Source organism: Serinus canaria, chromosome 2, assembly GCF_022539315.1.
Source record: "Serinus canaria isolate serCan28SL12 chromosome 2, serCan2020, whole genome shotgun sequence".
NCBI classification, from domain to species: Eukaryota; Metazoa; Chordata; class Aves; order Passeriformes; family Fringillidae; genus Serinus; species Serinus canaria.
The window spans coordinates 11,912,940-11,940,647 of NC_066315.1; the positions used below are offsets into that span (position 1 = coordinate 11,912,940).

Here is a 27,708-nt window from a genome sequence, read left to right on the forward strand (position 1 = left end):
AGGTAAATACTAAAATCTGACTGAATGTTGCCCAAACTGTCAAGCTAAACTGAACTTTATGCAAAATAGGCTCTTCTGATTGATTAGGGATTTTCCCACTGCACTGCACACTCATCTTGGTGGAATGTACTGTTACAGGCTGCTCAGGCTGGAGGTGGCTTATGCAAAGACAGCTGGAATTACCACACCACAGAATGAAATCTGTCAGTATGAGAGACAGCTCTTTATATACCCAACAGCAGACATAATTTCAAACAAAACACCATTTAAAACTAGAGTTTTACATATACAAAAATATTTCATTTATATAGTATTCATATGTGATTGGAGGAGTGAGGCTGCAGTAAAAGATTAAGGTCTGTCTTTGCCATGCAGAGCATGTAATTCTTGCTCTCAAATACTGGATGGTTAGAAAATTTTTCACTTTGTTTTTTTGAGGAGGGGAGCTTCTAACTGGTTTGGTGAGCACTGTTAAAAACCAGCAATGAATATTTCAGCTGGACCATAGCACTGCTAAAAGATACTAAAACCCCTAATGTTGTAGTCACGCAGATTGCAGCTGAACACCCAGAGAAAAGCCAAAGTCATCGTTTGACCCATGAAGGATCTTTGGTGATATCTGCATTTTCTGGGCCAAGTACAGCTTGACCACGAGTGCTCTTCCCAGCTGCAAGGTACCTGGAAATAAATAAAAAAAACCCCCATAAATAAGTGAGAAACTGCTACATTTGGTTAACCACAGCTCTGCTGTCAAAGTTAAAAATACTCCCATCTCAGGAAGTGTCCTTTGCTATGTACAACTTGTGCCCACTCACCACAACAGTCTCCTTAATCCTGTACTTGGTTGTAGTGGAATTCTTAATCTACAGTGGAATTCAGAAGTCACATACAAAATGCTACAAGTGGAGTAGAACCAGCTCATATAGTGCACTCATACCCTACTCATATAGTCTACCTAGACAGTTTCTGGGCCTTTCAAAAGTACATCAAACCAAATCTCCCACAAACTCAGAGTGTAGGAAGGAATTACATCTGCTAAACATGCAATTAACAGGAATATAATTAACATATCCTTTTCTAGGTTGCAGAAGAAAATAGTGAAAGTAGATCAAGGGAAGAAAATCACTAACTTAAATATGACAACTGAGCACAGGCTTACTTGTTTGATACATCAACCAAGTTATCACTGTTGACAGCAAAAAGTTGTTCTCTGTGTGACTGCTTCATTTCATCTGAAATGCCATACAAGAAATGACCCATTCCTAGGGAAGAGAAAACAAAACCACTGGAATCTGTCACAGCCACATGCAGGAATGAGAGCAAACTACAACAGGAATGTGTGCTCAAAAGGAATAGAGACTTCCATCAAATCATCTTGCTGAGAGAATATCCAATTGAATCAAGCAGAGTAAGTTAAAAACCAGGGTGAGGTAGTAACAGTTTCCTATTTAGGAAAAAACAAATTCTATTTTGGCAAATGATTTAGTTTGTCAAAAATCTGAAAATATCGGCGATCCAGGAAACTTAGACATAATTCATTCTGAAGAGATTCTGTTCTAACAACTTTTTAAACCAACTGCATTTCATGAAGCTTCTGTTTTTGGAACTATTTTATTTCCAATCAGTTGTGATGTATCTGCAACGTGAAGGTTTGCTCACAGTTTTGTACAACACACAGAAATCTACATACAAATGCTTAAATGTTTTGTTGGAGTATTTGCCCACATCATTTTAATTGCTCCTTGAACATCCAGAGAACTCCAAAATAATCACATAAAAGCTTTTTGTCAGGCAAATAACCATAGGGAAATAAAGGTGACTGGGAGGATTTGATTTCAATTTAGTCCAACCTCCTACCCAAGGCAGGGCTGACTTCCCAGCCAGGTAAGGTTTTACATCCATCTGTGGTGCCCAGTGACTCAAAAGCATGAAGGGACAGGCATTCCTTGCACCACTTCCCAGGCCTCTGGACAGAGCTCTCCTGTTCAGTGCTCTGTTAAGATCTGTGCCAAAGAATGTTCAAATGCCAAAGAATGTTCATCATCCCTCTCTGACACCAACACCCAGTGTGCAGGCACTGCACTCGTGTGCACCTCGCAGCAATTGCTTTTTAACTGCCCAGACCAAAAACAGATCCTGACAGGTAAAAGCTTAATTTGAAGTGTTCTTGTCAAAAAGTTAGTGCTAATACAAGCACATTTTAAAATAATGCTGATCTTCCCTGTAATTCCTTTGTGTATGAGAAGGAAACATGTTTTAACTGGGCAAGTTTTGGATTGAAATTCAGCTAGAGAGCAAGGGAGGAAAGTGAGGACAGCACAGCTACATGTCAGTAAACTGAAAAGATATTACCAATGCATCAGGAATGTGCAAATCTGCAAAGAAGCTAAAAACACTCTCCACCCCAGCAGACAGACTTCTGTGCTTTAACTTCTTCAGAGAACATATGCACAAAGGGCTAGTGACATTCACAGTCATTATGCCTGCTTGAGTCAGGAAAGTAATCCCTCAGCTCTTTTTGAATCACAGGACCAGTATTTCTTTTCATTGTCTGTATATAATGCTCTCTAAACCTAAGATAATTTCTTCAATCTACCTCAATGTGACACAGAGAAGCAGTAACACAAAACTTCAGCAGAACCTGAGTGGATGAGGTGTTTCTGAAAAGGAGCAACAGGAAACAGTAGATTCACCAAAACTGCCATTATCTCTCATCTTCCAAACACCAATATTATCATCAGTTATCATCAACAGTTTAGCAAACTATTTTCTTCCCTTTAAACTGAGATTAAATAGCAAATAAACACTGACAGGCCTGGGAGGATGATGAGAATGTACCTTTGTCTGAAGGAGCTATTGGTGCATCCACAGCAGCAAACACTGCTAGTTTAGCTTCATCAATATCTTGCTGGGTGAATTCTCCAGATTTAGCCCATTCGACTGCTTTTTCAAATGTTTTCAAGGTGGCTAATGAATTTGGGTCTCTTAGAAGAAAAAGAAAACATAAAAATTGATTACTTCAGTCTTAAAAAATGAAAAACCAAAATTCCTTTAATTTCACTTCATTCATAATTTACAATGCATCACACATGGGCAAAAAAAATTATAAACTTCATTTTTTTGCTAGAAAAAGAGGTTCTGGGGTTTGGTTTTGCATTTCTTTTCCAGAAGAAAGTAGTGTTACAACCCAAGCAGATTCAGAATTTTAGATACACAGGTACAGAAGTTCAGCTGCCTAAAAGTAGTTCCAAGATGATGTAGAGAGAAGTGGTGTAATAAAAGCAGGTCAGGTACGCCAGTGCTGTTCACAGTGGGCTCAAAAAGCACCACTGCCATTACTGCCCACACCAGGAATATTTATGATATGCCCTATCTTCTCTCAGTTGCTTTTCTTGCCACACCTGTTTTTACTCTCTGTAAAACAGGTGCCACAGGTTAGCTACTAGTGGCAAGTTGAGGACTACTGCCAGGACAAGTCCTACCAAGTTGAAACTTCACAGAAAGGCCAGACTGCTCAAACCTCAGTCAGGAACCCTGACCAAGCACTGTGCCAGCCTGCCTCTGGGCTAGGAAAACAACTGAAGCCAGGATTCCATCCACACAACAGTGCTAGTGGGGATTACAACTACAATACCTCCAGCTGAACTTTCATCAGAAAGTGCCTTGGTAGGCTAAATACAGGGTAACTGTTCTGGACTGGCAAAAGAGAAGAACAGAAAAGGAGGAGCAAGCAGTTCTAGCTTATCACCAGCAATACTTTCTGCTGAATCTCTGATGATTTCAGCCAGTTGCTTTAAGGAAGATGCATATTTTCAAACTCAGAACCTTAGGGAAACATCACCATTCTACTTCATGGTCTCAAATTTAGAGTAATCTTAAATTTCTTTTTCTAGGGCCTCCTTAACCCAGAAATAAACAAGTGCAAGCCATTTATACATAAATCTGAGACTGAGACAGTAAACACCGAAGTGCAGAGGTGCAGCAGTGGTTGCTACCAGCAGAGATAAATTAAGATTTCCCAAGGATACAAACAAGATAAAGCAAGGATGGTTTTATTAGGCAATCTAACTTCATCAGCACTGAATCACTCACTTAATTTCATCCCTTTTATTTCACTCTTCTTGAAAGACTGCTATTAGGAAGTCAAAAATAAGGCACAGCAAAATGTAGAAAGTGGTCCCCTCAACCATTAAGAGGAAATAAACACACTGTTACCTGTAGGAGTAGAATGTGAATATGCCATTTTGACTAAGTTTAGCACCTCCACCATAAGCTCCTCCTTTCTCTCTGATTTCTGTATGTAGGAATTTAGCTGTCATCAACCGTGCGAGAATTCGAAGGCTGAAATGAAATAGAAGCAGTGAGGATGTGAACTGGGCAACAGTAATAGTCTCAACTGCCTCTAAAGCTCACCCAGATCCCCATGTGCAATGCACTGCTGCTTGTAATCTATGACACTTTCAACAGCAATGCTCACTATTTAATAACAGCTGAATAATGTCATATCACTGTAAGAGAGGCACTGAACTTTGTTACATGCAACAGGACTGTCAACTCAGGACACATCCAAGTAGGCAGGGCTGTTTATTCCAAGGTAGGGGACAGCAGCCCCTCATTACTTAATCTCTCAGCATCTGCAGGGCTGCTGTGGGCCCAGCCATGCAACATGCTTTGTAAAGATTTTGTGACAAATGCACTGCAAATGATTTTCTATCAACACTCCATTTTCTGCAGTCAGCCCAACCCTTTCCATTTTGCTTTGTGGTGTGCAGTGCAGAGAAGCTCCCTGATGTTCTGCTTCCCACCTGGCATAGTCTGCAGCCGTGTAGGGAACCGTTCGAATGCATTCCCCGATATAGTTCACTGGGAAGGGAAGTACAAAATGGGTCTTCATCTGGCATGGCTTGAAAGTAGGATCCTGGGAGAAGAACACTTTATTGTCACAGTCAGCAGCAGACACAATTTACCCATCTGAAAACTCTCACTTTTTTTGAGAACTAGGAAATTCTGCCCAACATACAGACACACAAATGCTAAAGCTGCCACTTGTCCTACCCTGCAACCAGTGACATTTCCCTTGTGCCTGTATCAGCAATCCAGTACAAAGAATTGGCTTGGAAAAACTAAAGGAGAGGGACACGATACATCAGCTATCCATCCTTGCCACCCCCTTCTCAGTTCTGCAGATTCTGAATCACTACCCAGGAGTTTGGATTTAGCCACGGATTTACTGTAATTGAAACATGTGTTCATAACTCTCCACTTGTGTCACACACGTACATGTCACCACATCATATCCCAACCCATCCATTCTAGACATTGAAAACAGAGTCAGGAAGTGTGTACCCACAAAAAAAAAAAAGCTATTTATGACAGCAGCTCTAATATAAATTCCTGCTCAAGCATCCACTGCAACAGACTCAATGCTTCCTTACAACCTCACCTCCAAACTTCCAGTCCCCTTCATGTCTCTGGGCCTCTCTGAGCTTGCTCCTTTGCCTCTTTCATACATGCATCTGTCTGTGTGCTCACTTAGGCACAAGCAGATCCCCACACACCTCCAGTGCCACTATTTCAGAACTCCTCATCCTTTCTTAAATTCAGAAACCCCATTCCCAGACCCTCATACAACTCTGGCTGGGCCAACCAGAGCAGTGTATTTGCAGCACTGGGCTGAGCTCTCCCTGCCCCTCTCTTCTAAAAGGACAGTTCAGGGTATGCTCTTCATTGCTCTACCCAAATACAGATCCTCATCTTCACCTAATTTTCACTAATGCTCTTCTGTGAGGTGCCACTCACATTCAGAATCATTTAGGGAGGAGACCAAGGAAAAGAAGGGATTAACTGGGAGTGATTGAGTTTGATGGTTAATTGTGGAACTGAAGGGCATGAATTATGTTTCAGTGCTTCTGTAACAGTTTAAGATGGACCATTACCATCAGTAACAGCCCTGTAATACCAATATCCCTCACCAATATTGTACTTACATTAACTAATTTCCTTGTGATTTGCAAACCAGTAAGCATTTCACTTCCCACAGGTTTCACTTCTGAAGATTTCTACAAGAGAGCCAGTTCTCATATTAAAAGATGATTTAACAATTTAGACCAAGACTACTGCAAATGCAACTACTTCCACTCAAACCTCTCTCTAAGGCAATCATCAAACCATGCCTTCACAAACATAAGCAAGGTACTCAATTGCTTCTTCGTATTTCCTAAACAAACGCCAAATTATTTTTTCCAAGAGTACTCTGGCACTGAGAGACACAGAGACCCAGATTAAATGAGGCCAATAAAGTTACAAACTATCATTTCACTCATGGGTAAGGAACTGGGACCTTATTTCAGTTTCATTAGAAATTAAGACAGATCTGCATAGTGACAGAGCAGATCCTTTGTCAACTCCACTGAATCAAGCATATTTTGTGCCAAATGTCCTGAACACCCTGATAACAAAACAAACTCACATGCAACTGAGGAACTGCACATCATGCCCTATTTGCTTTTGGCCACCACTTCAACTAAAGCTCAGCTAAAAGTTTTATGCAACAAGGAAAGGAAGAAATTCTTTTTCCACATTGCACACTAAAGCAGTAAGGCTTCAGGGTAAGGTTTAACAGCTGATCTATTGTCCACTGTGCTGCAGTGAAGACACTCCATGGCAATACCCAGAGCAGCTGATCACAGAGATGTCTGGCAGATTTCTTCACACATCTCTACATGAACACAATATCTGAGTTCAAACTTTTCTGGTTGCACAATGGTATTGACATGATCAAGTCAACTGTGTTTGATGCCCTAATCACAAATGACAATTTCTCACCTCAATCACATGTGGACGAACAGGTTTTCTCTCTTTTTTACTTCTGGCTATGCCCTTTAGAAATTTCTCTACTTCTTTAGATGCTTCTGATATCTGCTGAGGTGCTGCATTCACGGAACATCTGTCAAAAACACATATCAAGTATTTAAGTATGGTTTTATATTTTCAGGGAGTCTTTTATAATTTGTACCACTTTGTCTTTCTAAACATTTTCTATTAAATCATCAGAATGTTATGTCAGTGATCTCAGGTAATCATTAACAGAGAGAAAGGCAAAATATTCAATCTAGCATCTGATGTGGAAAAAAAAAAAATTACAATCCAATTGTTGCTATTTTGCTCATCCTAGAACACTTTCAGACCAAAAGTTGAGCAGTAGCTGTCAAACCACTTCTGTGCAAAAGACAGGACTAACCTAGTTTTGCAAATAAAAATGTCTCTGAAGGAAAATAATGCCCTCTGTATCTTCTCTTTACAGCCAGGCCTAACATGGTTTTGAACACTACAGATATTTACATAATTTCATTTATCATTTCATGCTTTAAAAAACACAAGTTTGCAACTTATGTCACTTCAAAACAGACCCATTTTTGGAACTAATGCATCTGACATTAAACTCCTTATGTGCTCTCTTTACTTTTTCCAATATATGCATAAAGCAAGTTTCAGAATGTCACTGTTTTCCTTTAAGGAGTGAAACAAAAATCCAAACCAAACTATGTTCAACTGTTACAAAACAATATAACAGTACTTGTCTAATGGGTACCCTGAAAGGGAAAACAAAAGGCAGATTTTTGACTGTTTCTGTAAAACTGCACAGGTCACTAACAAGCTTTAGGTACAACTGTTACCTACAAAATTTGCTGTAAGTTTCTCAAACCATTTAAAAACTGAACAAAATGAGCTACCATAGCTACTGCTCTGTAAGCAAGGGGAATTTAAATTAAACATTTCTGTAGTTTTTGCATGAACATCCCATTTCATAAACCCCAGTACACCATGAGGTGCACTGAGAAAAGCATATTCACAGGCCATGGCCTCTCTTTAACCAAAATTCCCCTTTCTTTTTAGCTCACCTGATGTTGTCACTGTTTAACAAATACTTCTTAATGCGTGGCAGTTTGCGTAGCACTGGTTTAATATCAGGCATTTCTGCTATTCTCTTCATCAACTTCACCTGTGCAGGAAGGGAAGGCAGAAAGACCACAGATTAAATCAAGAGGAAGAATTAACAAAAACCAGCCTGTAACTCCACAGTCAAGGATCTGGGCCTTGCTGAAGGGCATTATTAACTTCTCACCTGATCCATCCCACTGAACATTTCCTGCAGCTCTCCAGAAGGTGTAAGGTTTTTGCTGGCTCTAATAGAGGCATATAAATGCCCACAATCTGGAATGCCATTTGACAGTTCCTGGGCAGTTTTCTTAACCAGCACTCTGAAATGTTCTTCCTCCTCAAATCTTGGGCTGAAAAGGAACACAAACAGATCTCATGCAACAGAACACAAATTAAATTTATTTTACTAAATCATTCATCATCCCAAGTCAACAAAGTGCATTTAAACTGTTGGTTGTCCATTTAATCCACTATATAGTCATGCTTTTGATGCAATAAGTAAATTTAGAAAGACAGGGATAGAATTATGAAAAAAAATCCCAAAGTAGAACCTCTAAGAAGAGAAGAGTGAAAAAGAGAACCCCAAAACACATGCAAGCCCACAAACAAACAAAACCCAATGTACTGTACTTGTTAAATATTTCACTCCATAAATTCATCATGTCTGGCAGATTTCTATCCAAGCACAGAGATGAAAAGAGCACACCCTGAAGGAAAAAAATAAACAAAACACAAAAACCCTTCACACAAGACAACCACAGCATTGGCCCAAGAAATGCACAGTAACTTCTCATGGACGTGATACAATGATGCCAATCTAATGCTAAACATTAAAAAGTCACTCTAATGCAGGCTGTACTACTGAAATGAGGGCAGACAAGAAATGTGATTGCTCTTCTCACAAAGCAAGCCTGGCAATTCCTCAATTTCTTCTTCTTAACAACAAGCAGCGGTTCAGACACAAAATTTTGTATTTTTTCCAATAAAGTGCAAGTTCTGTTCTGGGGTGCACCTTTCTCCAAGGGAATTCCCTTAATTTAACTCCAGGATCCATACAGAGCAGACCCCCCCACAAATTTGCAAAAATCTCAAGAAATATTGCAGAACTGTTATGCCTAACACATAGATCTAATGATGCTGCCAAAAGTGACAGAACACATTAACAGCAAACTCTGTGTGTAACACCACACCTTTCTGTTCCCTCCTTCTGCTTCCAAAGTATTTTGGAGCACTCAAAAATACAGTGATAGATGCTAGTGAAGCACTGCCTTGGACATCAAGCACAAAACACAAAGTTACTGTAATTATCTAATTTATATCTTACAAGGACTTTCAATGCACATTAGCTTGACCCTCTGCCTGGAAGCCCTGACTGACCCTTAACTCCAGAACTGTTACTGAAGTGCAACATCTGCAAGGTTATGATTCATTTACCTGTTCGTAGACATCCAGGTGTGAATCATCTGGAATGATATGTGGGCTGACAGACATACCACCTGTTTTTAGTTCTATTTTCTGGGCTTGTTCCCTGTAATCAAGGGCTCCACATCCCATCCTGTGAAAAACAAGGGAGATTTGTTTCCCTTTTCAGTGTATGCCAAACTAAAATCCATGCAGCATTAGTAAATTATTGCGTTTAGGACAACACTAATTTAGCAACTAAACAATTTGGGGCATTATCAAGCAAACATAATACTTCATGTCTTATAAAAGCTTCCCATCAAGTTTTTCAATTAAAGCATCCTGCTACTTTAACATGCTGTATTAAAAAACATGCCTTATGTGCAGTCTTGCTACCAACATCCTTAAGAACTACATTAATAACATAAGCTGCTCTCATCAATAAAAACACATTCCTCCCAGCCCAGGTCACTTGTTCTGCTCTGTGCTCCTCTTTCCCCTGTGATGGAGTCATTCTTTATGTTTCCACATGGCAAAATGGCACCAGAAGTCTATTCAAGCAAAAACTTTAACCTCTGCTAGGCTATTTCTCATTTATAGAAATTTTCCAGTCTGTTGAGGGAACACTTGTGTTGACACTGGGCAAAAAGACTGGTGGAAAAGGGGAAACAATTTAGCAACACTGGGGAATAAAGAAGACTTTTTTTTCTGCAGGAAACCAACTTATCAGCCTTTCCCTTTTATAGTAAAAACAGATGCTGAATTATTGAAGTCAGCATTAGTATTCTGGCAAGCTGTATTACAGCCTGTTGCTTCAGCTTCTAAAACAGCAAACCTCTCACCTGGTAATGACATTGCAGAAGAGTGGCACATATGGCTTGAGCTCCTCAGGAAGTGTGTTCAGGCTGGAAACAGCTCGGAAATAAACCACCCCATTGGTTGGCTGAGCACAGTACTGGACAGGAATGTCATCAGCTGGGATAAAAAAACAAAAGCAAAGAATGACCAGCAGCTTCCTACTACAAACACACAAAAGTAAAATGATTTCTTACAAGAACATCCCATTAAGAATAATTTTCTGTTTCTGTTCTGAAATTTTCTGTTTCAGAGCCACTTCTTGTTTAAATTTTGCAATTTATACTGAATGCTGGACCAAGGGGTTTTTTCTGTTTCTGTCCATAGTAAGGTAATGGACACCTGGACAATTTGAAAAGAGAATTCTTCTAACAGAGAAATAACAAATCAAGTAAGTAGTAACTTGTTCTTGAACAAGTCAAAAAGTTTTTCTTCCTTATTTTTGCCTTCATCCATTCAAAAATTGAGGAAACCAGCTTCTTGTACTGTACACTCTTCCTGAACCAGGCCATCAGAATACAGACATCAGAATTTTCCCCAAACCAGGTAATTTTTTTGCATCAAAATTAAACAGTCTTGACACTTGCTGATAAAACAGAAAAATGTTAGAAATATACTAAAGAACAGTATTTACCTGCAAAATTTTGACAGAAATGTAACAAAATTCAGAAATACCATCTCCTATCAGTCCCTGAGGAAACCACTAGCAAAGCAGGGACAAACATGCACTGAAATTATGAGGAATTACAGTAACTTATTTTTTTTCCCATGGCTCCTGTGTGTCATATTCTGTCAAAAAACAGGGAGAGAGAGACTGCAGTAAGGGAATTGCCAGCCAGAGACTCCTCTGACTGCAGGGCAAGGCAGACCATGCCTGCAGCAGGGAGCTGCTATCAGGAGCTCCTGCCAGCCCTGGGAAGGCCAGGAGGCTCTTCCATGTCCACACTGCCCCTCAGAGGCAACAGCTCAGTGGATCCACTGCCATGTCTGCCAGAGGTGCTGGGCTGGAGGAAAAAGAGCACAACTATGGGCCATAAAGCAGTCCATGTGCTGGGCAAGGGGCCACAGCTGGGCCAGCAGCCAGGGAACAACCCAACAGTGCTGCTCTTTGGGACACGAGACAGTGGGGACACCAACCTGTGAGTGCTGTCTCCAGCACAGTGAAGGGGATTTTGGGCTCGATGTCAGACACTTTTAAAGCTGGGAGACAAGAGGTATCCTGAGGTTTGCTTTGAAGAGCAATTAATTCCAAACCTAATAAGAAGAGAATAGCAAATTGTTATTTTCAGCTTGTAGTGAAAGTGCTGTCAAGACCCAAAACTGAGATGATGCAGACCAGAAAAACTCAAGAGTCAAGTTTGGAGTCTTCTATCGGCAATTTTGCAAATATTTTCCTAAAGCAAATTCTGCAGATTATCATGTAACAACAGCAATGAAAACACTCTTGTTAGATTCTCTCTCCAATCCCCTCTTCACAACCTGTTTACAGTAACATGCAATTTAATCTTTAAGTGACACCTGCCAGTCTGTCCTGTCACTCAGCTCTGTAAGCATCGACCCAGACCTGGCAGATAAGAAGCTTCTTTCTAACCCAATCCGTTCCAGTTCTTAGTCAAGTGCTCTGTCAGAACACTGATGCAGCTAAATTGCTGTGATTACTTTCACATTTCAGACTTTCAGATACGAGCTGGTCACCTCTGAGTACTCTCCAATTTATCTCTGTAAGTAGAAAGCCTCCTCTGATTTCGTGCTCCCCTATCTCCTGTCACACACCAAAGCTTCAGAAGATTAATGCCACGTTTTTGGAGGATTTCTGTGACTAGACACTGCTTTTACAAAATTAGATGACTGCCCACAGTTTTCAAGCATATGTTATTCTCCAGAGTAAGTTAAACCCAGCATTACTTTTATAGTTGGCTTTTTAACCAGAAAATATAAGAAATAGAATTACAAAATATAAGTTTTACAGGAGCATGGAGCAGACCTCAAGCTCATAAATAAACAGCTTCAAGGTACGTGGTAGGTAAATATCTGAAGGGAGGATGCCAAGAGGATGGAGCCAGGCTCTGCTTGGTGGTGCTGAGCAAAAAGACAGGAAGCAACAGGCACAAACTGATGCACAAAAAAGTTCCAACTGAACATGAGGAAGAACTTCTTTACTGTGAAGTGACCACAGAACAGAACAGATTGCCCATATAGGGTGTGTAGTCTCCCTCACTGCAGATATTCCAGAATCCCCTGCATGCAATCCTGTGCCATGAGCTCTAGGATGGCCCTGCCTGAGCAAGGAGGTTGGCCCACATGACCCACTGTGGTCCCTTCCAACCTGACCCATTCTGGGATTCTGTGAATTCATTTTCCACTCAGTGCAGGTTAACATGGGAAAGAATAAACAGATTGGTATTTTAAAAGAATTTCTTTCCTCCTGCCCTAATGAAGACACTGAGCATTCTATTTTTGACTGTTAAAACTAATGAAATATACCAACCATACACCATAGTGTAAGCACTGCCCTGCATAGCCCTGTAACACATACACACAAATCTGCAATGAAAAAACCCCATCCCTTTCAGAGCAAATGCTGGAGAGCACCTGAGTATTTAAGATATTCTACAGAACAACAGCTAAAAAAACATTATACAAATAAAAATGTGAAAAAGCAAGTTAACCTTTTTCAAAGATTTGTGTTTTTTCTTCTTCAGAAAGTGCTTTGACCTTTTTTTCCAGCTTTTCTGCTTCCATTTTAGCCTGTTTATCATGGTAGTCTTCCTCTGGACTCATTGACAGAGTCAATTTGTGCGGATTATCCTGCAGAAATATACCCCAAAAGAAAGCATTAATTCTGAGGGCAACTTCCTTGCCTCAGCTTATTGCTCCATCAGCAGCAGATGAACAGCCTGTGCATCATTTGGCTTGCATGTTATCAAAAGCATCACAACCACACAGATTGAACCCTTGGTTTCATACAGAACAGGCTGCTGTGAGGAAGAGACTGCTCACCACTAGAACAAGCACCAACAGCCTTCTGCTAAGTTTCACTCTAGAGTCAGAATCCCTCAACAGCACACAGTACTCATTAGTTTAATTAAATCCATGTAAAACAACTGTACATAATGCTACATGCCATAAGTTTTATCTTGAGGGTGTTCTAAGATGGGGAAATTCTGTTAAATGCAGGAGGGTTTGAATAAACACTTCTTTCAACCTGCCCAAGCTTGAGTGCACAGAGATCCCAAATGATGTAGAATGTGCATGCCTCATCCTGCTCAGAAATGCTTTACACATCAGCCTTGCTGCCACAGAACTCCAGGCATTACGCAAGTGTCATTACTGCTGTTGAATTTTTCTTTGTTTACACCAGACTGTGGAATTTTAATACCAAAATTACTCAAGCAGCTTCCATTTTCCACAATAGGAAAGGGAGGCCAGCCAAAAGACAGTGACCTCAAAAAATGTCCATGCCAATGTAGGAGTTGAACAGCAACATCTGGCACTGACAGACACCAATAATTTGGAACAATGTAATCAGATTCTGTTCTATGAGTTTAACTCCCCTGTGCCTGTGTGCAAAAACTACAGACACCTGAGTACAGAATTAAAGAGAGAAATGTGAGATTAACCAGACACAGTAAAATGAGCAGGATTAACAGCATTCTCCCCCTTGCTCTCTGCCTGCCTGCTTTAATAATTTCCCAGCACAAGGTACAACAGTGCATAACCTTATGATGTAAGAACATCCAATTGTTCTCATCATTTCCTACTGAGATTTGCCTTTGCCTCAGCCCCTCAACAGAACTGTACAGTAAAGCACATTCACAAAAATACTGCACCTCTATTTCTTCCCTAGAGAAGCTAAAACTTTAACAGCTCCCTACTACCTCCAGACACTAGTAAATGTTCTTAGAAAGAGTAGTTTCAACTGATGCTTCTGACTCTTGGGTTTTTTTTTTTTAGTATATTAGAATCTAGCTTTACTCCAATCAGGGTGATAGTTACTTTTAATAAATCTGCCTTGCAAAATAAGCAAGGTGACTAGGAAAAAAAACCCAAACAAAAAACCTACCAAGAAAAGCAAGCAAACAAAACAAAGCCAAAAAAACAAACAAACCCCACAAAAAAACCCCACACCACTTTTGCATTGCTATCACTGGATTTTTTTTTTTTTTTTTCTGGAATTACCTAATTCAGGACTCCAGAACTATTCAGCAATATAATGCCTTTACTAGATATTTTTTATTTCTGTAAAAACTCCAGAAGAACATATGGAGAGGAAAAGAAAAGAAAGAGCAGAAAGTAACTGGCACTGACAGCAGGATTCAGACAGCAGTTCAATGAACATAGGAACACCAAGACAATCTTACTTGAAACCAAATCCTCTGCAAGGAAAATGACATACACTTTATTGTATCAATAATAAAGAGCACTCTAGGTCCAAAATTCTCTGTTCACATCTGAACTTCTCATCAGGAAGAAGATGTGCCCTTCTACAGGAATCACAGTTTGGTAAAACATTAGCATTTTATCAGTATTCTATTAAATGTGGTTCCAGTTGACCAGTCAGATAATTTTTTTTTTCCCCTTTGAAATGTGGAAACTTAAACCATTAAAACTAACATGTTTCATTTGAACATGTTGCTGCTCCAGCCACACCTAGAAACAGGCAATATGGGGAAAAAAAATTAGCCTTCAGTTTGACTTCAAATACAAAATTGTGATTTAAAAATTAATATAAGACAACTTTCTGTAGGTTTGCCCACCTTGAAGTATGTTTTAACTTTTTCCTGAAGAAATCTGGGATTTTCTTTAAGACACTGCTTGAACTGAGAGACTTTATCTGCAATCTTCAGAAGCTCCACTGGATCCCCATCTTGATTCCAGCACGAGGCTATGTACTGGATGGGAAAGAACAATTAGGTGAGCAGGACAATCCATCTGCATTTCTCTAACTGACAGCATCAGGGTTCCAAAACCACCTTAACACTTATACTGGAATAGCAGACACAGAGTGAGTAATCCTAACGTGGCTGTAGGGGGAAAACTATTGTTCAGATAAAGGTTCTATTCCATCATCACCTATCCCCTGTTCTCTCCATTCTTGCCTCTAATTTCACCATAGCAAACAACCATTTTTTAAAATTATTACCCATTTTTTTGCATAGCTGTGCATATCTAGAAATATACTGTAATATTATTTAGTCCCTCACATTAAAATTAATTTTTCAGCTCAAGAAAAAAGGAAAACAGAAACAGGTGGTATAGACAAAGTAGTACATACATACTACAGTTTTGTATCAGCTAGATGAAATGATTTTTAGGAAGGTGATTCAAACACATAGAAAATGCAAATTAGATGAGACTTTGGAGAAAGAAAATTCTAAATAACCAGGAATATCCCCAGGGCATTTCTTTTATTTTCTAATTTGAGTTTGCTCAAGTTGCTACTGAAAGTTCTCCAAAACAACACAAGTGCAAGATATCAAAAGTTTCTCCATTTCTACTCTGTGTGAATGGGGAAAAACACAAAACAAAGCAAAGTATAAAATCCGTGTCAAATCCACTACTCTTTTCTTACCTCTTTAATTACAAACAGCTTCATAATCCTTCAGCATTTTCCAGCAATAACTATTTTACCTATTCTGTGGAAATTCTCTAATATGATACCAAGCAGATTATTATTTTAGAACATGCTCGAGCTAATTCTCCTGGAGTAGAAGCAGTCACTCCTTATTTGAGGCCATTGTGGAGTCATTACAAGTTCAGTCCTGGTTCTCAGGAGGCAGCCAAAAAGTTTAACCATGTATCTAAGAGTATTGTCCAAGCAGATTTTGAGCACTGACAGGCTTGGGGCCATGACCAGTCCTTCAGTGCCACAGTTCATCCCTGGAAGCTCAGCTCCACACAGCCACTACTCTGCCCCTCACAGCAGGATGTGGGGAGGATCAGAAGGGTAAAAGTGAAGGAACTCATGTGTTGAAATAAATGCAGTTAAACAGGTAAAGCAAAAGTTGTGTGTGAGCAGAGCAAGCCAAGGAATTCATTCCCTGCTTTCCAGGGGCAGGCAGATGTTCACCATGCCCAGGACAGCAGGACTCCATCACATATACTGGTGACTTGGGAAGAGTCACCACCACTCCAAATATCCCCTCCTTTCTTCTTCCCTCAGCTCTTACTGCTGAGCAAGGTGTGGGACAACCCTTGGGTCATTTGAGGTTGGCTGTCCCCTGGTGTCCCCTCCCAGCTCCTTGTCCATCACCAGCCTCCTGGCGGGTGGGGTGAGGGGGACAAGCAGAGAAGGCTTTGACACTGTGCCAAGAGTGAGCAAAACTGAGAACACCCCTGTGTTACCAGCACAAACCCAGAAGGCAGCCCCCTTCCAGCCATGGGGAAGAGATTTAACTCTATCCCAGCCACCTGGGAGAGCTTGCTCCAATGTCTGACCACCCTCTTGTGAACAGCTTTTTCCTAATATAAACAATGATGCCACTTATCTTGAATTTCACAGGATCTTTGACAGTCCCACACAACATCCTTCATTGCTAGACTGGAGAGACATGGATTTGTTGGATGGCCTATGGGATGGATAAGGAATTGGCTGGATGGGGACATGCAAGCAGTTGCATTCCAATGGCCAGCATCCAAAGGGAGATCAGGAACAAGCACTGTCTGTCCCTCAGGGGTCTGTAATGGGTACAATACTATTGAACTACTTTATTTATCACACTGCCAGTGGCACTTGGAGCAGGTTTGCAGATGACACCAAGCTGAGAGGTGTGGGGGACACTCTGGAGGGAAGGGATGCCATCCAGAGGGACCTGGACAGGCTTGAGGAGAGCACCTACATGAACCTCATGAAGTTCAAACAAGGCCAAGTGCAAGGTCCTGCACTGGGGCAATGACCAATAGTCAGTACAAGTTTAGTGATTTAAGGTTTGAAAGCAGACCTGCAGAGAAGGGCTTGGGGATAGTGGTAGATGAGAAATTGGAATTGAGCCCACAATGAGTGCTCCCAGTCCAGAGAGCCATTTGCATCCTGGGATGCACCAAAAGAATCAGGGCCAGCAGGGTGAAGGAGGTGATGGTGCCCCTCTACCCCACTCCCATTAGAGCCAACCTGAGGTACTAAATCCAGCTCTGGAGCCTGCAGTGCAAGGCAGACATTGACCTGTCAGAGTAGGTCAGAGGAGGACCACAAAAATGATCAAAGTGCTGGAACACCTCTCCTGCAAAGACAGGCTGAGAGACTTGAGGTTGTTCAGCCTGGAGAGGGAAAGGGCTTTAGAGAGACCTTACTGTGGCCTTTCAATATATGAAGGCGGCTTATAAAAGGACTTTTTACACATCCTGTACAGACAGGACAAGAAGCAATGGTTTTAAACTGAAAGACAGCAGATTTAGACTGGACATAAAGAAATTCTTTACTATGAGGGTGGTGAGACAGTGGAACAGGTCGCTGACAGAAGCTGTGGGTGCTCCATTCCCTGGAAGTGTTTGAAGACAAGTCAAAAGTGCTCTGAGTAACTGGATTTAGTGAATGATGGCCCTGGTTTTGGCAGGAAAGTTGGACCTGGATGATCTTCAGAAGTCCCTTCCAAAATAAACCATTCTATGATATCTATCATCACTTTAGTTATAACTAGGTCCCTGTAAATAGGCCCTCTTTAAAGCCAACTTCTAAAACATGACTTCAGGGAAATAAACTGAAACATAACTCTCCTCTATGGGAGTATTAACACTAAATGCTGCAAAACTGGTTGTTAAAAGCAAGAAATATTCAAGAGGTTTCTTTTGTACAATGAAGGCGTAGCAGTTGAATCAACTTACAGACTTAAAACTATTGAGGGATAAAGTTATCTGCATAGATATTTCATCAGATAGAACTACTCACAACATCTGAAGACATGCCAGAAAGTACTGACTATTAAAGTCAGGCATATTTGGCCAGATTTGCCATGAAACATGACAGGCACTTAAATATCCACAATTTGCCTATTTGGCTGTATGGCAAACTGATCTGAAACAGCTTTTGTTTGTGCTCACCCATTTACAAATCTCCTGTTAATCCAGGGCTCTGCTTCCTTGCCTAGCTGTATATATCTAGGAATGAAACCCTGCTGATGCAAAGAATATACATCACCTGAAAAACAGAAAGCAAAAGAGCCACTGAGGAGCTGAAGTTGCTGCAGAGCAGAAAGGAAGAGAGATGATTAAAGAATGAGTGGCTGGAGGAGACTCTGATTTCCACAGTGACTGCAAATACTGCACCTCACTCATTCCAAATATAAGATGATTTGCAGACTCCTTCAAGACACAACATACTGCTGTGGAATGGATTTTCTGTAACAGTCTGGTATTAAAATTTGAGGCAAAGAACTTCATTACTGTACATTTTCACTTGTGAATCTAGAAACTTACAGCAGTACAATCCTGAAGTCCACAGAAAAATACAGTCCTTCTATTGGCTTTTAGAAAACACACAGGCATCTAGCCAAAGCACACAGTTCCCAGAGCCAGTATGATATGCCCCTCACAGAATAACCAGTGCAACTGCAAACAAAGCTGCTATTGAGGCAAAGACAACAGGCTCACTGCCTGATTAACTCATACAGTGAGTAGTCCACAGACAGTCTGACAGCTACTGAAAAGAAAGATGTCCACAATATGACAAAGGAAGAGCCCTTAAGTGGTAAGCTTTACACATCAGGAGCTGACAAAATGTTGTTGTATTTTATAAAGACATAGGTGGTAGATCTTTTTTAACTGTTTTTAAAAGAAACACACACACAGACTTACAGATGTGAGGGCAAGTCCAAAACTCGTCGACTGATGCTTCAACTGTATTTCAATTTTGTGAAGTAGAGCTTCAATCCTATCTTCCTCAAATCCTTTCCTTTGGGAAGGGGTGATGGGAGAAGGAAATCATATCCATTAACTGATCACTTTAAGTGAAGTTATGAAAATGAGTTATTAAATCAATAAAGGAAGCAATATAATACAATGTCTTTCACATTATATTATTATATAAAAATTTATATGGAATAATGTAATCATGTTGTATCATTTAGAGAAACTGAACTAACATCATTAAACTCCTGAAGGTTACACTGATGAGAACAAACTACACTAAAGGAAGTAGCAGACACAAGTTGTAAGAGTATTGAACAATATTACTTCTGCTTTGATGCCTTTATTGCATTATAGCTAGATTTTTAAGGCATGTTATTATATACCAGTCTGTATTATTACAAGCCTACATATTATTAACAATGAATACTCTTAAAAATTTAGCATTACTCACGCAATAACTTCATCAACTGTTCTGTCAATGATCTGTTTCACAGTATCAATGTCTCTTTCAGCAATACCCTGTAGACCCACACTGAAATAAGCTTCTCTTGTTGAGCCATTAAACCTAGAGAAAAACATAATCAACTCAGTGACAAGCACTAGAACTTAAGCATTAAAGCTGCCAACAAAGGCAGGAGAAGGGAAAAAACATCCATTGTTTTCACATATACACACAAGATTTAAAAGCTAGATAGAAAGTAAAATAATTATCAAAGAGGCAAGAAATGGAACTTAAAAGCATTTTTTGTTCAATTTCAGTAGTACTAGCCACTGTTAAGAAAACCCACAGCATATGATTTTAGAGAAAGAAAAACGGCTACAGAAGTAAAGCTGGTATTTTCTGTTCATCTTCCCATTCATCTGTAATTTCTTCAGGTACAGAAGTCTTTTTAAGGTGGAGACTTTAGCTGTGTGTAACACCAAACACATACATTTTACTTAAGCAGGTGAGTGGAACAGTACTTCTAAAGCAGTATTTGTTAAGTAAGTAGTTAAGGTGAAGTTTTCCACATTTACTGCAATTGTTATCAACTGTATTAAAAAAAATTATAACAGTAAAGACAATTCTGTCCAAGCTGTCAGGCAGGGTTAACCACAAAGCTCATCTTTACAGAGACAAAATGGCACTTGCAGAAATACAGAACACCTAGCAGTTCAAAGCCAACAAATGAAAAGCAATAGGTGCTCATGCACTACTAAAAAACGCTATTACATGTCTAAAAACCACAGAAGGAATGCAGTGACAGGCTCAGGCCCTGGATTCTGTAATACTCATCTCTGGACTCAAACTTATGCTTGTAGATTCATCACCACAGAGTCACTAAGACAAATTAAAGCCAGCTCACTGAACAGTTCAACTTTATATCAAACCAGCTAACCTGGAAAAGAACCAGCTGACAAAAAAATACAACATAATCCCTACTTCAGTGTCTAAAAAAGGATTTCTACTGCCATGCTCTAGAATATTAAGATGTCAACATGACACAGGACTTGCACAAAACCAACTACTTCATGTAGAGACAGGTCAAGCCAGGCAGAGTAAGACACTAAAATTATGGGTGAGCACGGTAAGGTTTTCCACTCAAAACACCTGAGAATATACATCACCTGATTTTATACATCATTCTCCAGAGCCACTGGAGAAAAAGGCATTATTTTTGTCATGGCCAAGTCTAAAAATCAGGCAGATGAATCATGCCTGGAAAGCAGTTCCTTCTTTGTGCTGACAAAAAAAGGCAAAATGTGATGAGCAGCTGAGGCCATGTTCAGTGCAGATAATGCACCCACCCTCAGCCTGCAGCATGCTCAGGAGATGGGCTGGGAGCTGCAGCTGCAAGCAAGGACTGGAAGCTCCAGCTGGAGCAAGTGTCAGCTGAAATACCCTTTTGTAATGACCCTGAGATTGGCTCAGTTGGTTAGAGCATGGTGCTAATATCACTGAGGTAGTGGGTTCAATCCCTGTATGGACCATTTTCCTAAGAGAGGCACTCATGATCCTTCCAACTAACAATATTCTGTGCAATATTCTGTACTGAGGTAATGGCAAGCCAACAGCACCTGATTGCACAAAGATACTTTTGTGACAAGCCTTACTACTACTAAACCATAGAACTAAAGCAACTAAAGCAACGTGGTTACAGAGAATAGCTCACAAACACTTCAGAGCAATACTTAAATGTCCAGGATGAAAAATTTAGGCACTGAAGGTATTCCATATTTTATCCTATCTATCAATTGTTATGGTTCATAAACTGTAAACAATACAACTTAGAGGCTAAATTGGTTTAATCAAAATTCTTTGATGAGACAAAAGTTACATCCGAGAATACTTTACAGTTCATTGTAAGAGGAGAAACTCTTACAATGTTTTAATATTAAAATAAGATTACTCTGGTGTAAATTGCCAGTATAAGAGATGAGTTCTTCCAACTTAGAAGTGCTTTTTAGTTTTTCTAACACTGCTTGTAGTGATGAAATGTGAACTGCAACACTTACCCAACATCAGGAGAAAAATCTGTCCCAACACCAGACTCAATTAAGGCTTTGTAAAAAGGAGAATTAGGCCCATCAACCAACAGTGAAGACAACAGGCTTAGGGTAAATGTTTCAAAAGTGTCTGTAATACTGAAGAAAAACAATTAGTTCTTAACCATATGTGACACCCATTATCACTGAGTCAATTTCAAAAAAACTAGAAAACAAAGGTAGAGGGAGCAAGGGAGAAATAATTGTCAGCTGTGAAGCCCACATCAGACCTTAGGGAAATAAGAGGGCTCTGCATCTTTCACTTGTTCTAACTACCAGGAAAGCAATTTAAACTGGGCTGCAAGGGGAGATAAGTTTGTAGCAGGGTCATACAGAAGAGCTTGTACATGGCAGGAAACTAAAAGGAAGACAATGTTTTCAAATGTCTCATCCACTGAACAGTTCTGTAAAGTAACACCTGATTTTTCTGTGTCTATCTGCTAAAGCAAATTATTCTGCAATTAAACTTTTATTTACTAAAGCAGGACTGATCTATTTTCCCATGGCATTATTTTCTTTAAAGATAAATATTATCACAAGGGACTGGGGACAAGAAACATGCCTGCACCTTGCTTAAAGATCTAAAATGAACCTTTTATTCAGAATTTCATTTTGATATACTTACTCTGTCAACAAGTAGCTGACACTGACAGTGGTCTGCTTGGAAGGATCAGCAGCAAAGGAGTCTAAGCCACATGTTACCCTGTGTTCTCTCTATAAAGTACAATAAATGATACACAATAAACTCACAGCAGAAGTTACAAAAAAAAAAAAACCCCTTGCATCTTCATAGCATCATCTTTCCAATTATTTAAAATAATTTCACAGATGCTCATGAATAAATTCAAGATCCATGAGCAAATACACAAACACACACTATCTTGAAAGATGACTGTCATCTCAACGCTTAAAAGTGGACAATATAGGAGAGATTGAAGAAAGTCTGGCCATAAATAACATTCTGAGCTATTTTTGAAAGAAATGTTTACTCTTCTGGACAAGCCAGGGAGGAAAAGGAGGAGGGGGAGGAAGAGAACATGAAAATTATTTTTGACAACAATGTTTGAAAGATTAGATATCGTTAGAAAGCATATTTCCTGACATTAAGAACCAGTATTTCTTTCAATAGCCCTAAATGTTTTCCAATAGTAAGTGCTTCGGTGTTTCAAATGACAAGGGACTTGAAAATTGGAAATAAGAAAAACAAACAACTGCAGGTAATCATTACATTACTGAAACTCAAAAGTAACTGTAGTTGTCCCCCATGCAACCAAAAATAAAAATACTTCAGCTCATTTACACAATTCCAAACAGATTAGTAACTCCAGCAGGTTAGGTTAAAATATTAAACAAGTTGGGTTTTTGGGTTTAGTGGTTTTTGTTTGTTGGTTTTACTTACAGGCTTATCCCAGAGTTTCTGTTTTGGGATGTCAGTATTTGACTCAATTCTTTCAAATTTTGCCAATGCTTCCTCATGTATTTGCTTCAGATGTTGCTCCAGTGGAAAATTACCATAAGTGAAAAATCTGCATTTCAAATAAAATTTTGGGAGTAAGTACTTGATTTAATATGAAATTTACAGTAGCTACCTGTATTATACTCTGAATTTCATGTACTTTCCAGTAATTCTGTTACATCTGGAGTGAAAAATAGTTTGGTGGGTCTTCAACCTATGCAACATACATAAAACTCACAATCTCTTTATAAAAATCCACATTTCTCAGCTTATGGACCACAAAACACCTTATTATTTTCATTATGTTCAGGTTCATTATGTTCAAATTTGTTCAGTTGCAGGAATACACAATGCTCCAGAAAAAAAAGTATTAGTAATTGAAGCCAGAAACCCAGTGCTCCTAATTTCCAGAAGACAAAATTCTTATGGTCCTCACACTCTAAGTATAAAACACACTGATGCATGTCCTAGGTTTTGTCTGTCTATAAAACATGGCTGGGTTCCATGGGTCACTCCACCAAACACATTCCCACACCTAAGAGACTTCCACTGGACCAAATATGAGCACGAGCTTTGCCTCAGGTAAATCCCATCCCCTGACTAAAATCTCAACACCAGTACAGCAGGATACTTGGGATGATGAGAAAAATCAACAGATTGTAAAGCCACTGTCATGACACAAGCTGATGCTCCACAAGTGAATTAATCAGAATAACAGATTGGCTACAAAATTAATACAGGAGAAAGAATTATTTCCCTGCATGTAACATTCAAAACATTGAACACCTTATTAATATCAACCAAATCAGTACCTGAATCAAATGACTATCCATTATTTAGAACTCACTACAGTAATATGTGATGCAGCAGGAAATGAAATCATTCATTTGTAAATTCTCACTCAATCTGTGTTACTTCAAAGAGGACAGGAACCCCGAGATTAATCTCTGCTACTTGTATCTTAACCCCCTAACATTACTGCTAAGTACTTATTAGTATGCTCCCTTACCCCCCCAGCTCATATGAGTTCAGGTCAACCAGTCCCCAAAACACATCTGCATGATCAGGCAAAGAGACACATCTGAAAAAATGAGCCACCCTTCTTTCCAGCTTTCAATTCATTCTTCACTGCTCTTTCTAGAAAAAATTTGTTGCCTCTACACTGTTGTAACTGCTGTAGGGCACAGGTTATCTTTGCTGCTGGTGGATAAAAACACTGTGCTTCTGGTTTTCTCCTCACAAAAGTACAAAGAAAGCACTAATCCAGTAACCTAGGACGTTAAGTCACCAGTCTCACATACCTGGAATTGCTTGGATGATAATGTGTGGCATGGAACTGCTTAAGCTGCTCCCATGTAAGGTCAGGAATACATAATGGATCTCCACCAGAAATTACACCGTAAGTGTGATCAGGAAGGATTTTGTTCTGCAGGTGCTGTGCAAATATCCTCTCATTATCTGTCTTAATAGGAAAACACCACATTTCAGTGAAAGCCATCAAAACACATTTAAAAGAGAAAAGGTGCTCAACAATAAGATCTCAGAGCTCCAGCTTTCACAACCTCCTCACATGCAATGCAATGTACTTTAATAAAATGACCTATGGTTCCATGCTAATGTAAGAGAGTATTTCACAATAAAATCCATTAACAAAGTGCCTTTCTATATGTAAACAAAGTTTTGACAGGCTAACTTCAAAAAATAAAATCTATGCAACAGTGGTGACTTTACTGAGGCCTTAAATTTTCAAAAGGAGGAATGGAAATCTCTGGTGGAATAACCATTGATAACCTACAGCTGAAACTACTTTACCATCTGTAAGAACTCAAACCAAACATCCACAAAACTTACAAATGCCCCTTTCATTTCATTAAAAACAACTCCTTTGAAGACTAGAGGTGTCTGAGGATCAGATGGGTTCTCATGTTCTAACCTCCAACCTTCTTGCCTGAAAAATTAATAACAGAAAATGTTGAGAGTTTGAAGGTTTTACTGATTTGGGGGTGGGGGAGAAGCTTTTTTTTTTTTTTTTTTTAAATTCAAGGTTTGCATACATCTCAAAATGTCTTACCAGAAATCTAGCTGACGTAAACATGGAAAGAAAGCTGCATCCAAGTACACTGACAGAAGGTTCTGAAAGTCCTTGGGATTTTGTGTTGAAAATGGATAGAGTGTGTAATCGCTAGCTGCATACAAATAAACATAAAAATAATCAGAACTTTAGAAAGTCTAAGACATGTTTTGCCCTTGTTGATTTTTAATTTCTCACCCATATAAATATCTGGAAGAGAAGAAATGTACTAAATGAGCTGTATTTTTACTGAGGAATGCACATGTTTAACACTGCAGCTATTTTACCACGAAAACTTTGCTTTAGCCATATATCCATATAAATAATTAAATGTATTTTTGGATACTATAAAGCTCCAGCTCTACTGGGACTTTGACAAATGAAAAAGACTATTTCATTGTCTTGCTTTGTTAGCTTTTTAATGCCTCACAACATTCACACCCAATAATAATAGCTCTCCAAAGCCAAATGAAGGAGAGCCAACAGACAGCTCTACTGCAATAAAACCTCATGCACCTTAAATGGCATTATTATTTCCTTTGGACTTACCCGTGAATGCATTCATAAAAGTGGACAGTGACCTGTTTAACATTTTAAAGAAGGGATCTCTGCAGGGATACTTCTGGGAACCACAGAGCACCGTGTGCTCCAGAATGTGAGGGACCCCGGTGCTGTCCATGGGAGTGGTGCGGAACTGGATACTGCAAGAGAGCACAGAGAGGAATGCAGTCACTGTGAGGAGAAGTGCACCCACTCCTGCCTGCACCTGTGATTTATGGGAGCATCATCACTGTCTAACAGCTAACATGGCACACACCAGATGCAGAGTTTGACTTCTTCAGACTCCTGAGTGCTCAGCCATCTTTTCCAGAGGGAGTACAGCCTCTGCACTTCTATTTCTAGAGTTAGCACAGAAGTTTTCAGCACACGAGTAAACACATTTATTTTTATCTAAAAGGCTCAAATAAAACAACTTCATGGAAGGTTATGGTTGCATAATCTCTGTCTCTGAAAGTTTCAAGGCAGGAAGTGGACCTGAATTAAACACTGATTTTTTTTGAGCAACAGACTGAACAACAGACTCCATGATATCTGCTCCAACCTGAAAAATTCTAAGAAGCCCTAAGAAGGAAGTACTGTCCTCGCTGTTATCACAGAACAATTCAGCCATGATGCCAGATTACAACTGAAAAAACAAGAGGTGATGTGGAGATTGAATGTGCAATACCCATATTAATGTCTTACCTGAACAAATTATTGGAGTCCTCCCTAGCAACATGTAAATACCTGGCTCCTGTACCATCGTGACTAAGCTTCACTGCAGTCAGGAACAGCTCAGGAACAGCTGTCACCTGCATTGGAAGAAAACATCTGTATTGCAGTGTGACTTCAACTAGGTCAAATGGTGCATGATTTAGGAATTACAGTTTGTTGGTCTTATACATAATCCTGGCATACACAGTAAAAAAAAAAAAAAAATTTGCTCCTGTGGTTTGAGGGGAAAAATAATTATGTGAATGAAAAATAAAATTTAAATGAAATTTTTAACCCAATGAAAGTATACTACCACCGTGGAACCATACTCTTATGGTACAGATAAAAATTCAATCCAAAATACAAAAAGAAAAGGCATCTATTCAAATGTCAGTGGCTAGGGCAGATATAGAAAAAGCAAGGACCCTGTTATACCACTAGCTCTGTCACCAGCAATCACTTCTCACAAATAACTTTTACTCTCCACTCCTGCTTTTTTCCTTTGTAAAAGTAGAAAGAAATTCAACATATTTCCATGGCAGCTTTCCAACACAGGTATTAAAAGTATCTTAAGAAATAACATATTACTTGAATACGTTTATCAAAACACATTCACACAGTGAAGTCGTGTTATCTGTCAGGACTTTTAGAAGGCCACACCGAATGGTCACATCTGCAGCAGACACATCTGCAGCTCGTGGGGTTTATTACTTTAGAATTAGCTCCCTATAAGAATATGTACTAATGGCACCTAAAGTATTTGTCTGCAGAGAAGTATCGACGAGGAACTCCTGAATCATTTTTACGACAGCCCACCCAAAGCCAGTACTTAATGCGCAGACGCCTGGCCTCACCCAGTGCCTTCTAAGCCCGGGGAAGTTTATGGACACAAACAGAGCAGACGCCAGGGGCGGCGGCGCTCACCTGCTTCACGGTGAAGCCGTGGATCTGCTCGCCCACCCGGTACTGCAGCGCTCTCTCGTTCGCGGCAATGCTCTTCCACCTCCACGCCCTGCGGCTCAGCGACCTGAAACGACACAATTGCCTCTGAACAACCGCGCTCCTGCCGGCGGTGCCGCAGCCGCGACAGACACCGGCCCCAGCGCTCCAGCGAGGGCTCCCCCGGCGAGCAGGGCCCTGTGCCCGGGCAGGGGCTCGGAGCTCCGCGCCCCTCTACTGAGCGCAAGGAGCCGGGGCCGCGCAGGGCGAGGGTCCCCGCCCGCTCCGCGCTCGCTCACCGGCCGCGGCCCAGCAGCCCCCGGTAGCGGCTCCACATGGCTGCGCGGGGCCAGGCCGGCCGGGCCGTACGGCGGAGCGCAGCGCCGCGGACACCGGCGCAGGCGCCGCCGCCCCGCCGGCA

At 40.2% G+C, this 27,708-nt stretch overlaps 1 protein-coding gene across 2 annotated transcripts; it reads right to left on the reverse strand.

The window, feature by feature from the left end:
* Positions 1–195: 195 nt before the first annotated feature.
* Positions 196–27,708, reverse strand: PITRM1 (pitrilysin metallopeptidase 1). 2 transcript variants are annotated; one of them, XM_030230177.2, is made up of 27 exons: positions 27,587–27,708; positions 27,273–27,375; positions 26,340–26,446; positions 25,644–25,795; positions 25,095–25,209; positions 24,875–24,971; positions 24,325–24,485; positions 22,967–23,093; positions 22,193–22,281; positions 21,538–21,666; positions 19,493–19,606; positions 18,988–19,084; positions 14,955–15,089; positions 12,867–13,005; positions 11,335–11,451; positions 10,185–10,317; positions 9,376–9,496; positions 8,572–8,648; positions 8,126–8,291; positions 7,902–8,002; positions 6,826–6,946; positions 5,988–6,059; positions 4,806–4,918; positions 4,216–4,341; positions 2,839–2,984; positions 1,160–1,262; positions 196–678 (listed from the first exon to the last, which is right to left on the reverse strand). In XM_030230177.2, exons 1-27 carry the CDS (start codon positions 27,622–27,624, stop codon positions 585–587), a joined length of 3,093 nt encoding a protein of 1,030 aa, XP_030086037.1. In that variant the 5' UTR covers positions 27,625–27,708; the 3' UTR covers positions 196–584. The 2 variants fall into 2 exon arrangements, with proteins under 2 accessions (XP_030086037.1, XP_050827770.1); XM_050971813.1 differs by lacking the exon at positions 5,988–6,059.